Source organism: Abramis brama (assembly GCF_963993115.1).
Source record: "Abramis brama genome assembly, chromosome: 25".
NCBI classification, from domain to species: Eukaryota; Metazoa; Chordata; class Actinopteri; order Cypriniformes; family Leuciscidae; genus Abramis; species Abramis brama.
This window is the reverse complement of record NC_139987.1, coordinates 15,930,502-15,946,040: the sequence shown is the minus strand read 5'-3', so window position 1 is coordinate 15,946,040 and position 15,539 is coordinate 15,930,502. Positions and strand designations below refer to the sequence as shown.

Here is a 15,539-nt window from a genome sequence, read left to right as displayed (position 1 = left end):
ACATCTTACCAACCCTAAACTATTGAATGGTAGTGCATATGGAATTTAGGTCTTTCTCAGATGCCACAAACCTTGAAATATATTCATATATGAAAATTTTCACATTATTTTGACTGAGAAATCTCAGCTACTTCACAAAACAGAAACCCTCCACTAAGAGAAAAGCACAGATATGTGAAGCCCTTTCAAAGGCGATCACAGTTTACTACTCTCTCCTGCCGTCTGAAGTGGGTGCATCACTGTGCGGCGAAAGAAGAAACCTCTCATTCATCTTCATATGAAGAAGCACTATCTGGAGAGACAGGCTGGCGTTTAAAAAAACATGATTCATGTACTCATTCTTAGAAAGAGACACAAACACAATCCACTCTATTTAAGGAGCAGATTTTACACTGATGATCCAGGCTCAAAGACCAGATAAAAGGAGGGCTGAAAAAAAAAGAGGAAGCATGTGAACTGGAGTCACCTACTGATCTTTAGTATGCACTTCAAAAATTAGGAGGAAAGGTAACATTTGTTTTGTTTTATTTTTGTGCTTTCGATTACATTCTCAATCTTTACCTGCGAAAATGTTCCAGGCTGTTTTGCTTATCTCTCTCCAGCAGGGCAGTGTGGATGATCAAGCAATGAAACACAGTAAAAGGAAGCACTATAGCTCAGGCACATGTGTACACAAAAGAACAGACAGGCCGTCACAGTGTCCTATAGGCCTGCCCAGCTAAGTACACAATACAAGGGATAACCACAATAATGGCCTTTAAACTTGTTCCTTCTGGTGCGTTTAGTCACTGCAAGCCTAGCAGAAATCCTTTAATGCAGACCAGCATTCTTATTCAGTTTGGGTCAATGAGAATGAAGGTGAAAAAGGAGACCTGGAGAAAACTATGTTAGCATTAGCATTTCTTCCTAACTCCAAATGCTTATAAAATTTGTATTTTTTTCACAAAATTACAGCTACTGAACGGCAATCAATAAAGAATGATACTGATGGTGTAGTTACAGTATCTACCAGCAGGGGGTAACTAAACAAAACCAAACTGAACTTTGACCCCTTGATGAAAACGTAAGCACAATACATAAAGTAGATGTCCGATAACAACAAAAAAAGGGGCATTTATTCAAGCCATTTTGCCTTTTAGAACACGCTGTTCCTTAATTAAATGCTGCAATGATACCACACACTTAACAGCACTACTGAATATTCAGCCATGATAAAAGCTCTCACATAAAAAGAGAGAGACGAAAAAAACAAGTAACACTAGAACACTAGCCCCGGTCGTCTCTGTTCACTGCAAGCAGTCACTTCACCTTTCCTTTATACTGCCTTTTGTAACCATGACAATACATCTGTTTTGGAAGCCTATAATGCAGATTCCACAAATGAGATGTAGACAAAACTGTTATGATGTCACTTCCGCTGGGTGACATTTTCCCTGCAAAATCCAGAGAACATTCTGTTACACTTTATTTTGATGGTCCACTTTAGACATTGTACTAAATATAAGTTGAACTACACTCTCATTAGAGAATTAGTAGACTGTTAGGTTAGGGTTATGTGTTAGGGTTCGGATTAGTAAAATAAGTTGACATGTAGTTGCAAATATACTTAGAGTTAGCAGAATGTCTGTTGGGGGAGCAACAAAGTAAAGAGTTAGCAGATATTAAATATTAAGCAGACAGTCTACTAATACTCTAATGAGAGTTAGTTGACATGTAGTTGCAAAGTTACTAATAGTAGAATGTCTAAAGATGACCATTGAAATAAAGTGTTATTGAAAATTCTCTTACAGCTTTCAATGTTCTCATAAATGTTGTATTATTATAAGATTTACCTATTTAAGGTTTTAATTAAAAAAGTTTAATGGATTAAAAACACAGAATGAAATGTTAAATCAAATGTTAATATGTATCCTTGCTTGAATATAAATAGGTATTATAACTGTGGTTAAAATGATTTATGAAACATTAGATTATATACACTAACATTCAAAAGTTTGAGGTCAATAAGATTTCTTTAAAGGTCATTCTAAAACTAAATAATAAATAATTTCTAAAGAAACATAAATAATTTCTCTGCATCTTGTGCTGGTGTTCAATATCATCCCAAGGATGAAATCAATGAAAAAGTACACCAGCTACCCATACTGCACTGCTGTGAGCAGATAACTGCACGCCAAAATTGATGGGTTGCACATAAAGTTTGGCGCATATGCTACTCTAATGGATGGAACATTTAGGCTCACAGATATAATTTATTAAGCATGCATTATTCCACATCAAACACAATTTTCAGACAACTGATCTGCACTTCAAGCTGTATTTTAGCACAAACCGCTCTAAAAGTCATGTGATGTTGCAAATAGGTCCGTTAGGGTCACTACAGTCACTGGTGCAACATTATTTCTAAAAGCAAGCAATAATGTGCAGTGTAATGGCGGCAAGTCACCATTACGGATCCATTACAAAAGACAAACTGTAATGAGAGCAAAGAAATGATCCGCACTGCACACGAAACAAAGTATTATATTCAATGTCCTCATTAACCCCTGCTTCATTAAAGTATAAAACATAAAGAACACACACACACATTGGAACGAATGCCTAGGGAAAAAAGCACATGTTCCCTATCATCGGCCAACAAAGACATTGCGGTTGTTATGGAAACTGCAAGCTACGTACAGTGCAGATAAATAATATTTTTATATATGTTTGTATGCTGGCAGGTTCTCAGCCCATTACAGTGAATCCATCCCTCCATGGCATCATTACGGCAATGATGCTTCTCAAGACACTTCCAAAAAACAGCATGTGCTAGTGCAGTCTGCAGACAAAAATTCAAATTTACTGTCACATTACACATACTGAAAAATGCTCACTGCGGAGCATTATGTGCCCTTACGATAATAAATAGAACAAAATCATGTCTGTAAAGAATTCAGCGGTGAAATGGATTTATAAACTACCTAATGAAAGAACTAAAGGTTCCACGCACGCACGAACGCACACACACACACACACACACACACACACACACACACACACACACAGACGCACATTTTTGATTTTTCATTAGTACTTTAAATATCTAATTTCTAAGTTTTTAATCTAACATTTATATTTGATTTCAGATAAAGAAAATGAGATTAGTTTAGTTAACAATAGCTACACTGGTCTGGCTTAGTGCTGAAATACTGCATGCAAAAGTGGCGAAACTGTTTAGTGAACTGAATTCGCCCCTGAATGATTTGCCTTGTGATTTATTGTGTGGGTTTTCAGTAGAGCTGCAGGGCTGAATCTCTGTGCAATAGTCCAGGTATGTGTGTAATATTCAGTGCTCAGCAGAAAAGGATACATCCATGGGTGGTGAACCTCATGGACAGCATTTTTTCACACCAGAAAATGTCTGTAATATAATTTGAGTAAGTGCTGCCTCAGTCCTTGAAATGTTTTTTAGTGTAGTATTTGCTAAGCAGTGAGATAAAAGCTGAAGCCATCAGCATGGCAAAAGGGGAAAAAAAGCATTACATCTACAACACACAAACTAGCAGAAAGTGTCAGAGTGCTGGCAAAGGTGCAGATAATGTGGTGCTTTTGCTTGTTACAGAGAAATGTGGTTTAAAAGCCCCCTGAGAGTAAAGTAGAGTGCTATCTGTATGTGTAAATCAGTGGCCTCATGACAATAAGAGCTTGGGCTAGTGTAATAACAGGGGCCTAGGTGACATTTGCAAGAGTGAATTACATACACTGCAGCAACTGTGGATTTTATGTGATAACTACATTTTTACAATTTCTGAAGGAAATGGGAGAGGTGTTTGTTAGTGCAAAAGTCTCTGTCACAATGTTAGGATGGACACTTGCTGGTCAAAATCAAAAGAGTCCACCTTCATGGTGGTTGTCAGGGTCTTGCAATGTGGTTGTTAAAGTTTACCGAGTAGTTTCTAGAGTTCTGAATTGATCATTTGCAATCTTGGTTTATTAAAAAATAACATATATATTAGGTCAGGACAAGAATACTTTCCTGCTAAACATAAACTGGATAACTTAACTAAAAACAACAACACCACATGAACATAACATCAATATTCATGATATTATTTGCAGTGTTTTAAAAAAGAAATGAATAAAAATCTATATAGCTCTCTCTCACTGTCGCAGTCCATAGACACAACACAGCCTTCTCACAAAATAAATCAAACCACGACAACTTTGCAATTTATATTTTGAAATTTACATTTGCACTGGAAAAAAATCACACACACACACACACACACTGGACTTTCTTGCTTAATGAACGGGATGAGGCGATGTATATTTCTTTCTCTGATCACAGAAAGGAAGGGTGTTGTTATGGTTACATGTAAATGCTACCGCAGAGGGACACAGAGAACACTTTGTGGAGAAATAAGCAGCGCACACACAAATACACACATAACACATTTCCACGTTAGAGAAATTGTGATGTTGATTCATTGTGACAGAAACACTGAAACATGCTGATTGAGGAAAATCACTCAATAACTGACTCATCTGATCAGTCAGTGTGTGAATGGAATCATGCATGCATTGCTTTTACATTGCCATGTGCTTTCTATTCATAGTACACAGCCAACAGTGATCACCCCTCTGCATTCATCTCAGATGAGCTTTAATGCATCTCAATGCTCGAAGGCAAACTGGAAATGATACTGTTGTCATAATTTTCTTTTCCCCTCTACAGACTGAGCAGAGGTTTGTGAAGACTCATTTTTTCCTGCCTCACATCTATCTCCTTCCTTCACTGCAGTATTCTAAAGGCATACAGTTTACTAGTATGTATTCAAGTTTCTTTCCTTCAGATACACTTACATTATATATTAGTCTTTGTACACCAAATAAAATTGCAATACTATGTCTGAGATTTGCAGGCTGTTTTCTACATGTAAATTACTACTGGATGAGACAAACTGCCAAATGTAAATATGGGTGCTTAACAGCAATAGTGTTGTTATTGTTCACTAAAATTGAAACTATAAAAATATTTTTTGGTAATAAAAAAAAAAAAGGTGACACTAAATATTCAAAATATTCAAACTTAAATGAAAATTATAAATCTTGCCTTGGCAAGTAAATGTAAATCAATGATAACAGCATAACAAAATTACAAAAAATATAAAAAAAGCTACTTCAAAATATTAATAAATACTATAATAGTATATAAATAATACTAAAATAATGCTGGTGCTTGGCTTCTGGAGAAAGTATGTTTATATATACATATCTATCTATATACATATATATTATATAAGCATGGACAAGACAGCACAACCGCCCCCACCCCCCCCCAAAAAAACCCACAAAATAAAATTAAAACAGTACAATAATGGTAACTGAATATACACTAAAAGCAATCATAAACACTAACATGCACTAAAAGAAGTATTGCACTTTAGAAAACAAAATATTATTGCAACTATGTATTCTGATGATAATTATACAGGGAGACCAGAAACACATAATAACAGATATATAAATAAATAAATAAATATGGCTGAATATGGCTATATGGATAAATCCACTGTCCTCAGGATAGAACTCCAGGTTTGGACTCCAGGTTAGCTGAATCGCATACATTTTCCACCATATACTATGAATGCTCACAGTAAAGTGTGTGTTAAAAAACAACACAAGAAAACACTATTGTTTGGTTGCTATTTAAGCCTGCAATTGTGAGTGATTTAATTTATGCAGAAATCTATGTTAAATCCAATGGTTCACATATTTTGTCCTGCAATATGCTCATGGTTGTAATGCCAATAACTTGATGAGATAAAAGAGTTAACAACATTTTTTCCATATGACACCCATAATACGAGCCCTAAGTACAGCATTAGTAAAACCACATACTTAAAAAAACAGGTGACTTTAGTGAGCTGATCTGTGCTGCAGCAAATAAATGACTCCTTATAAGGTCTCATTTCCTGTGTCTCTGCTCTTCCCGACATCCGTGTTCTGCAAACACGGCCAGCTCTACGGCCCAAATGACTGGCTACGGCACAATACAATTATCCGGCACCCACAGAGGGGGCCTGCGGCATTAGACTGCAGCTGGGAAGGAGATATTGAGCATCTTTTAATGCTGTGGGAGTGGTACATGCTGTACTGTACCTCATGAGGAGAGGAGGTGTGTGTGTATAATTGCTGACAGGAGAGCTATTTATCACAATGGATCTCCACAGGTGCGCTGAAATTGTCCAGCTAACACACAATAACAAAGCCAAATCGGGGATCTACAGCTGCTTGTCGCTAGCTAATCAAGAACTAATCTCTGCTCTGCTGATTGTATTGTGAAACATATCTGGGAGAACCATAGCAGCTGTTTGGCAGACTAGCCAAAGAGTGCTGATGCATGGGACGTTTGGAGTGAACCTGGAGGCTGGAATATATCACGCAGGTCTTTAGATTATACTGTTTATCTTCTTAATAATTTCTTGAGCTGAAGTCAGTATTATGGAGGAGGTCAAATGTTTAGAAGCCCCAGGAAATAAATATTAAATATTTATCACATATCACCATTTTTTATTATAAAATATTAATACTGGACAAACATTATTAACAATAACTGCTACTACAATAAGATTAATTTATGAGAATAAAGTCTGCAAATGAGAAATGCATAATTCAAAAATATAGACAAACAAAATCAAGTTATATTATTTACATCAACATGATATTAAAATGTACCCAATTTACTTTTATACAACAAAAATATCAAACTGACTAACAAACTATCTAACTAAATACTAATAGCTTTCCTTATCAGTTGATGTCACAAAGCTCATCAACCACACACACACACACACACACACACACACACACACACAAACACACACACACACACACACACACACACACACACACACACACACACACACACACACACACACACACTTTTGTTGAATTAAGAAGAGAGAACACATAAGCAAAGAGAGGTTTCTATAATGGATCACTGTTGTTCACTTTCCTCCTGATTTTAAATATCAATGGCTCTTCTAAATGTCATGTAAAACAGTATGACTTCCTGTGTAGTGAACACATGATCCCCAATCCTGGCGGATCTAGGATCAGAGCACACACATGAGACGTGTGCTATTTTGAGTGTGTGTGTATGTAAGAAGAAATGTGGACGCTGATGAATTCTGACTCAACTCACTCAGATACCCCGCTGGTTCACACGCAAACCCCTGAAGTGTGTGTGTCTAACAAATATCTTGCTTCAGGCTAGAAACATGTCTCATCGCCCAGAGAGATCACACTGATGTTCACATCAATCCTACATCATTCCAACATAACAAGAGTGCCATGGAGAGACCGTTAATGCCACTTTTACATGATCAGGGGGCTGTTGGGATATCAGTATCCCATCTGTAATGACAGAAACAGCCATTTGCAACAAAAACATTTTCTTGATCTGTTTCTCATCTTGTTTTTCAGTAAAAATACTTCTTGTAATCTTAGTAATCTCCTTAAGAAGATAAATGGTGTGAGATAAGACTTGTTTTCAAAGATAATACCTTGAAATAACTGAAATTAAAATTTTAGGTATAAATGTTTGCTAGAGTTTCTTTGCTTTAAAACAGAAAAAAATGCCCATGGGTTAAGGAAAATATGCACTTTTGCTTTTTTAGATAATGTACTGAAAAACAAGAGAAAAAAAAAAAACGTACTAAGAAAATGAATTCTTGCAGTTCGGAGTAAATGTGTGAATTTATGTTTAAATAGATGAGGTCTACCTGACATAGAGTGAGCGTTTCTGATTAGTTCTGAGGGATCCGGATCCAGAACTCATGCTGTGGTTCATCATCTGCTCTCGTAAGTCATGAATTTTGGCCTCGAAACGCCCGTATTCTGTAAACACAAACATAACCAAGCAAGCATAAACATGATGCAAAAATCTTTTTTTTAAACCAAACATCAAAATATGCAATAGCAATTCTAAAATCTAGAACAGAACGTAGCACATGCAAAAAAAAATGTCTCAAACCAAAGAATTCATAAAAAGTTCTCTGGAGGGAAATGCTGTCTGAGATGACAACTCCGATCGATACGAGCAGCTACTGTACCTGTTCTGTGCTGACTTCTAGCACAAGGTCACACAGTCAATATAGGAAAGGTAGAATAAATAGTGTGAGAGAGAGAGAGAGAGAGAGAGAGAGAGAGAGAGAGAGAGAGAGAGAGAGAGCTGGTAATGTCATATGTATCTTCTGTGGTGAAAATGTATGATATCCGATAACATCCCACTTCAGTCTCTTTGTTATATGCAGGCTGATACTGAATCTCCACAGATTTCTGCAGAACTGAAACATTCATCATTCTGCAAGATAATAACCAGCTGACTGTATATTATTCCATATTTATGTACTTTTTTAAGACCCCCTATTCTTTTGGCCGTTCAAACCTTACATAAACACAAAAGCAAAAATAAAAAAGCTATAATAAGATCCCACTCAACTTTAAACATATATGATGATAGATTAAGCAAAAATCCTCCTAAAACACTAGTACAGATGATACAAAAATGTATTTGCTTGAAAGAAATTACAACTTTAAACAGCAGGGCTACATTAAACTACATAAAAGTGACAGTTAAGAAATTTTTAATATTACAAAATAGTTGTATTTTAAATGAAAGCTGTTCTTTTGAAATTTGTATTAATTAAAGAATCCTGAAAAATGTGTGCACAAAACATATTAAGCCACAAAACGGGTTTCAACATTAATAATAATAAGAAATGTTACTTGAGCCCCAAATCAGCATATATTAATGATTTCTGAGGAATCATTTGACACATGATGTGACATGAGGATATGCCCCTGAAAATTCACCTGTGCCATCTTAGAAATAAATGACACTTCAAAATATATTACAATAGTTATCTTTACCTATCTTAAGTAATCTTAAATTATAATAATATTTCACTATATTACTATATTTGATCAAATAAATGCATATTTGTTAAGCATAAGAGACTTCAAAAATATTTTAAAAAAATTGAGCCGGCCACAAACTTTTGAACGGTAGTGCATAGAAAATAATGGTACTTTACAATAAGGTAAACTAATAATGAACTGCACTTCTACAGCATTTGTTAATCTTTGTTTAAGTTAATTTCAACATTTACTTCTATTTGTTAACATTAGATAATGCACTGTGAAGTAACATGAACAAACAATGAACAGCTGTATTTTTATTAACTAACGTTTACAAAGATGAACAAATACAGTAACAGCGCAAGGTTAGTTAATTTTAGTTAACAGATCAACTAATGTTAACAAATGAAACCTTAGTGTAAAGTGTTACCACAGTAATATTTCAGAGAGAAGGAATATCTAATTGTTTTTTTAGGAAGGCGCAGACACATGAGCTTTAAAACACCGAAGCTCATTCAGCAGCTAATCTAGTGCAAGGCATGGCAGTTTGCTGCACACCTCAGCCCTGTTTCAGCAGAGAACTACATCTGCTCTAGCTGCTGCTGCTGAGACCAATGCACACACAAGCACACACACACACACACCATGTGCTGAAACTGAGAACTCAGCAATGCCCCAAAGCCCAGCCTGAACACCATTAGAGCAACCAGACCAGCAAGACAGAGTACCCACCACACCTGAGCAACATATTACAGCTCATTTGGTTTCTATTTCTGCTTCCTTTTTCATCCAGTCCCTTTCGTTTTATCTTAAGTTTTTAAGCCATTTAATTGGTTTAAAAATGTCTTAGTAAATAACTAAACTAACCAACTAATCAACAAGGTGATTTGAGCAGCTTCTGATGTTTTAAATGAGCATAAGGGTCTTCGAAGGTTCAGCCGAGGAATAAGGCTGTTTTGAGAGCCTGTCTGTCCTTGCAGGAACTCAAAGGTCAAATGACAAGTAAATGTTGTCATTAGTCTGCGGGCTAGCAGAGGAAGATCAAGGACAATTATGGTGATGATACAATCGGTGATGTGCTGTAAAAGCAGTGTTAAAAAAAAGACATGCACTCACATATTTCCACATTCCCTCCCAATGAAATATACAGGATTTATTCACATTCAAACTCCCACCTTTGGAAACTAAGCTCTACCTCTTTCTCTGATGGCGGCCTCAATGTTATTTAAGAAGACAGAGATCCTCTAAACAATAAAAATGACACAAAGAGATGCTTCTTCTCCAGAGAAAAATGCAGAAGGAAAGAGAGAGAAACAGATTAAACAGAGAAACAGAGTCTCGGAGTGGTGCAAAGCTTAGACGAAGGATAAAGTAGAGAACCCAAAACAATCCCGCAGTGAGGGACGCACTCATCCCGAACAAATCCACTCAAATGAAAAGAGACTGCTGAGCACACAAACCTTCAGGAGATGTTTTTGGAACACAGTTAGAAATATTAGATTTTTTTTTATATAAAAAGATTGAAAAAAGTTCATACCTTGAGAACTATTCGCCAGGGAAGTTGTCGCTTTAGGCAGGACAATGGCAAAATATGCACTTGCATGCACGTTTTTTTTTTTTTTTTTTGCACTTTTCAAAAGTATAACATGCATATAACCTCATCTAAACCAAATCAAGCCCCAAAGACCCCACACAAACACGCTTAACAAACGCACACACACATGTGCTTGCAAGTAAACTCTCACTTAAACTGAATGAATCAGCAACACAGTGGAGAAACTGAAAAGGTGAGTGGCTGGAAGAGAGGATGGATAAAGGATAAATGAAAGAATGAATGAATGAGAGAATAAAAAGAGAGTCTCACTCTTGAGGATGCTCGTAGACTGCAGCACTGTGAGAGATTGACCGCTCCCTACACACAAGCAAAGACTGCCACTCTACCTCCTCTCCCCTCTCTCTCTCACACACACTCTCTCCTCCAGATCCATTCCTATTGGCTAGAACTCGAGAGTGGGCGGGGTTGAGTGTCTTAGAGCCCCTCCTCCCCCTGAAGAAGTCCAGATCAAAAGCCATGCTGGATTTTCTCTCTTGATGTCGGCTTTGTGTTTTCAATCTGCAGCGTATTAGCTCACTTAAAGGTGAACAAGCCACAAATCCAGCAAATATTTCAGCTTTAACGGTCCTTCAAAACGTGCGGATTCCACAAGCATATGAAAGGAATTTGTGCACATAAGCAGCAGGCTTGTGAAAAGCACATGTGAATTAAGAAATCAAATTCTACCTCTTTTCTACCTCTTAGATTTCTACCTCTGTCTGCCTCAGATCTTTCAAGCTGAGAAATCCGGGGAAGATTACAGGCTGTTTGCGATGATGGATAACCACATGTCCAGAGACAGAGATAAGACACTGCACAGCAGACATCAATTCTGACAGCCACCCTTGTGCATCACTCATACATACATGTTTGTGTCAGTCTGAAGTGAGGTGCTTTCAGTTAATAGAGGACAGCTTGTGTAGTCTCATTAGCTGTTGTGCAGTGACTCCAACATGTCAAATACAGCTCCACCCATAGCAGGGGAAAAGAGCATCACTGCGCCAGCAGCTGCAATCACAATGTGTGAGCTGCAAAACTGACAGTGTAATATTTCAGGGAAGTAGAGACTGAGTGATGTCAGCACACATCTGTGAACAAGCTTTTAGCTCAAATAATTCTACTGTATCTACAAACTTCAGTGCTGAGAAGACAATGGTGAGTGATGCTTGTAATGATGACAGTCCATTGTCAATACCTTAGAGATCACTACTCACACAAAGTCATTTTCAAACCAAGCAGCTTTCTGTTGGTCAGTGCGGCAATTTCACATGACCAACATGAGCGGAACCTGGAGGGCAAAATATAAGATTATGAATGCAATGACTAAATGGTTAAGCGCTTTCTTTATAATGGTTTTCTATGGAAAAACGCTTAACGAGAAATTGTGCATTGCGATAATATTCTGGGTTCATCTGCTTGCCTGAACATAGTATGCATCATCAATAAGATGTATACTGAATTTGGTCTTTTAATATGACTGCCTTACCACATTAGTACTTAGTACAAACTTGGTTAAAAAACAAACAAACTGGCAGTCAATGGAGGAAAGCCCTCCAGGTGGGCGTAATCGCCGAGCACTGGTAAATGTGACTGTCCCTTAAGAGTGATGGAGTTGTATGAAGGTGTGGTCCATACAGACACGAGTGAGTTTGTGTGTAAACAGCAGTCATGTACGTTTGAATGCAAAAACTGTGCATGTCCTCCTGAGAATCTGCCAATACAGCAGCTCAGCCAAAGAAACTAAGCCACAGGATATTTGGGATCAGGGCCAAGCAGTGGCTAAACGCTGGCAAATGTCCACCTCACAGCCCATTACAGAAATATATACTCGCAAACAATCCAAAGGGAGTTCTGAAAATCAGTCCAAAACCAAAAAAGTTGAAAAAACAAAACAAAAAGAACATTTAAAAATTGTTTTGTATTTTCTGAAGGAAATGTTATTGATGCTTACCTGTGCAAAACAATGAAAGGGTGTTCTGGGTGGTTGCCAAAACATTGCTATGTGGTTTCTAGGGTGTTCTGAGTGGTATTAGTGTGTTACTATGTGCCTGCTAGGGTGTTCGAAAAAAACATACGTGGTTCTCTATATGATATTTTGGTCTCTATTTATGGCTCGGGTTCCCCCTTCGAAGTCTTTGGGATAAAATTTTTTGCTCACCAGGTGAAAATTGTAAGCCTGATTACTTAGAAACACACTGCTGCACAATTTGATGTATAATTCATGTCCGAGACGAGTTACGAACTGAAGATAATGGACATTGCCATAAAATGACTGACAACACAATTAAGAATATTCCTCACAGGAGGAGAGATAACCTTGTTTGACCTGACCTTAAATGCTTCTCAGAAGGTTAAACTAATTATTATTATTTCATTTTTTTTACAGTCCATGGATGGCAAATCAACCAGATTCTGCTTATAAATATTATAAATCATGTTGGGGCACAAAATTCTTCTCTCTGAATGTTGCCCTTTAAATTAGTAGCACCAAAAAAAAAGAAAAAAGAAAATTAACTGTACAATCTGTCAGTACAATAAAATGATAGTTATGTGGAAGATTCATTCTCTGTGGAAGTTCCTTAGATGCTTGGGCTTCATTAGAAAGAATGAGATGGAGGAGAGCAGAGGTTAGTCATAAATCAGACAGGACACACAATATTACGGTAAAATATTCATTCATAGAGCTCTGGCTATCCAGCTAAATGATTAATAGCCTGTTAGCTGAAGATTGCATTCTCTTTCACACATAAACATTAGATATTAGGATTTCTGATGGAAACCAGCTTTGGTATAAATCTCTGTGGTATGTAGAGTAGACACACACACACACACACACACACACACACACCAACAACAACAACAACAAATGAAAATGTCAGTTCTGAAAAACCTTTTCAAGGGCTATTGTTCTCTGTTTCAAAATGCCAGCTAAAAACTGCAGTGTGTTCTGAGAGCATGACTATGTTATTCAGTCAGCTAGCACTGAGGGACAGCCATTTCAAGTATTTCTGTAGTGATGGTGCGAAAAGGTAGAAAAAAAATACCACAATCCATTCATTCTCTGATGGAAGAAGATGGTCTGTCAGTCAGTGTGTGGATCTGTGTGTGAGTTTCAGTAACCTATTAGTGCACTCTGACCTGAAATTACCAAGGTGCAGGGAGTGTTTGCTGTACCCGAGAGCACTTTGATAAAATAACATGTAATTATGTTTCCCAGAGATGGTACACAAGCTAGCTAATGCTGTCTGACCACGCTTAAATGATCTACCTACCATCTCTCTAGTCGTTTTGTCTAATTATATGGAGGTTATATACTGTAACCCTTGTATCTGAGGTCATAAAAATAAAATGTTCCTAAATTGTATTGTAGCAAAAATAAAAAAGTGTTTGATTTATTAAATATACAAATAAATATAAAATATCAAAATACAAAATTTTTATTAAAACTATAAAATAAAAGCTATAAAATGTTTTGCTTCCCAAAGCATATGTGGTTCTGCAAAACATAAAAAGTAACTTTTACATAAAAGTCTTGAAACCAGCGCAGAATTTTTTTTTAAATAAAAAAATAAAAAAAAGAATATTTAACAAATATATTTTTTAAAAATCAAACACATTTAATCATTTCCCCTGACCAGTACTTAGATTCCTAAATAAGTGATTTTCCTCCATTAAGAGCAATTCAGGCTTAGATTTTCTTCAAAACAAGAAAACAAAATAAAAGTTTCTGGAATAAGAGTCTACTTCAAGTTTTGATTTGACAGACTAAGAACCTCAATCACAGCTTGACTATGATTTTGCTTGATTATCAATCCATTTTCAGTATTCTTGGAACACAGCGAGGATGTCGTATTGCAATGGCTCGGGGAGTTGTTGATGAAAAGGACCCTTGGAAAGCCCATCTCAGCAGTCCCACAACACCCCTGCAGAAAGTGCAAGCTTGCATTTACCACTGCACCTTAATGAGCTCTACCTCCCCAGAATCGATCCCAAGAGCATCAGGGGAATTAGATCGAGCTACGGACAAAAGATCAGCCTAGTTGGAACCACGGCTCTATGACTAAATAATCATAATGCTGACTATCTAGAACTTGTGAAAGCACCCCCGAAACTTATTGTGAAAGCCCACAAAACGTCTATACTAAACAGTTTTGCTTAGTGCATGGCTTTATTGCAAACGGAGGAAATTGCCATTAGAATAAAATATGAATGGCAAGAGAATCAATTCTTGTTGATTCACAAAGGCTTGGTCGGCAAAAGATCAACATTATCCCACTCAGGAAATAATGCAAGGGGGCTTGTTGGGAGTTCAGGAATAAAATGTCAATATTAGAACGCTCTCTAGAAACCTCTGATGACTCTGTCTCTTGCTGCCGTTTGAATAAAAAAGCATCTTCACCTCCTCCATCAGCTAAAGTTGTCCTCAAGTCCAACTTGATGAATGTGGAATCCTATGTACTTGCCAAACTGATTGCACCAGAGCACTCCCGACCCCTCTAAGCTCTTGGCAGACAGAGAATGTCACCTTAACTATGTTTCTCCTCCACATATTTAACTGCTCTACATAGGATCTCATTCAGTGATATATGCTGGATGGGTGTCAGATGCTAGAATGTCATTAGCCAGATTCCCTACAGTCATCAGAATGACAGGAATCTTAACACAAATAATGTATTATCAGACTTCAGTATGATTATAGTTGGCGTCTGATGTCTTAAAGAATGCAATTTTATATTAGAAACATGTTTTAATGTGAAAATAGAACATCATGTGTCAGTGATTTGTCGTGTGTTTATTTTTTTAATGTAACAGGACACTCAATCATGTGTAGCAATCATTACCTCTCATTTAATAATACATGCATTAATACATACCTTGGCCCCAAAAAGTATCTAGACAATTAAGTCACACTTAAAAATAAATGTTATCGCATTAAATACAAAATACCAAATACATTCTTTTATTTTTAAGTGTGGCGTAAGTGTCCAAATACTTTTGGTGCCACAGTTGTGTGACAATTGATAGAATAGACTACGAA

General features: G+C 36.8%; 1 protein-coding gene across 27 annotated transcripts in view; it reads right to left on the bottom strand.

Moving 5' to 3' along the window:
- dlg2 (discs, large homolog 2) overlaps positions 1-15,539 on the bottom strand; it is a 218,905-nt gene that overhangs the window by 15,600 nt on the left and 187,766 nt on the right. For 26 of the 27 annotated variants that reach the window (XR_014604607.1, XM_084103815.1, XM_084103826.1 and 23 more), the window contains one exon: positions 7,770-7,884. Coding sequence is in view for 26 of the 27 variants with exons in the window: in XM_084103815.1 (XP_083959941.1) it covers positions 7,770-7,884 (115 nt within the window). In the remaining variant the exon portion in view is untranslated. Of the gene's footprint in view, positions 1-7,769; positions 7,885-10,771; positions 10,833-15,539 lie in introns of those variants that run through there. The other variant, XM_084103828.1, reaches the window with a different exon arrangement.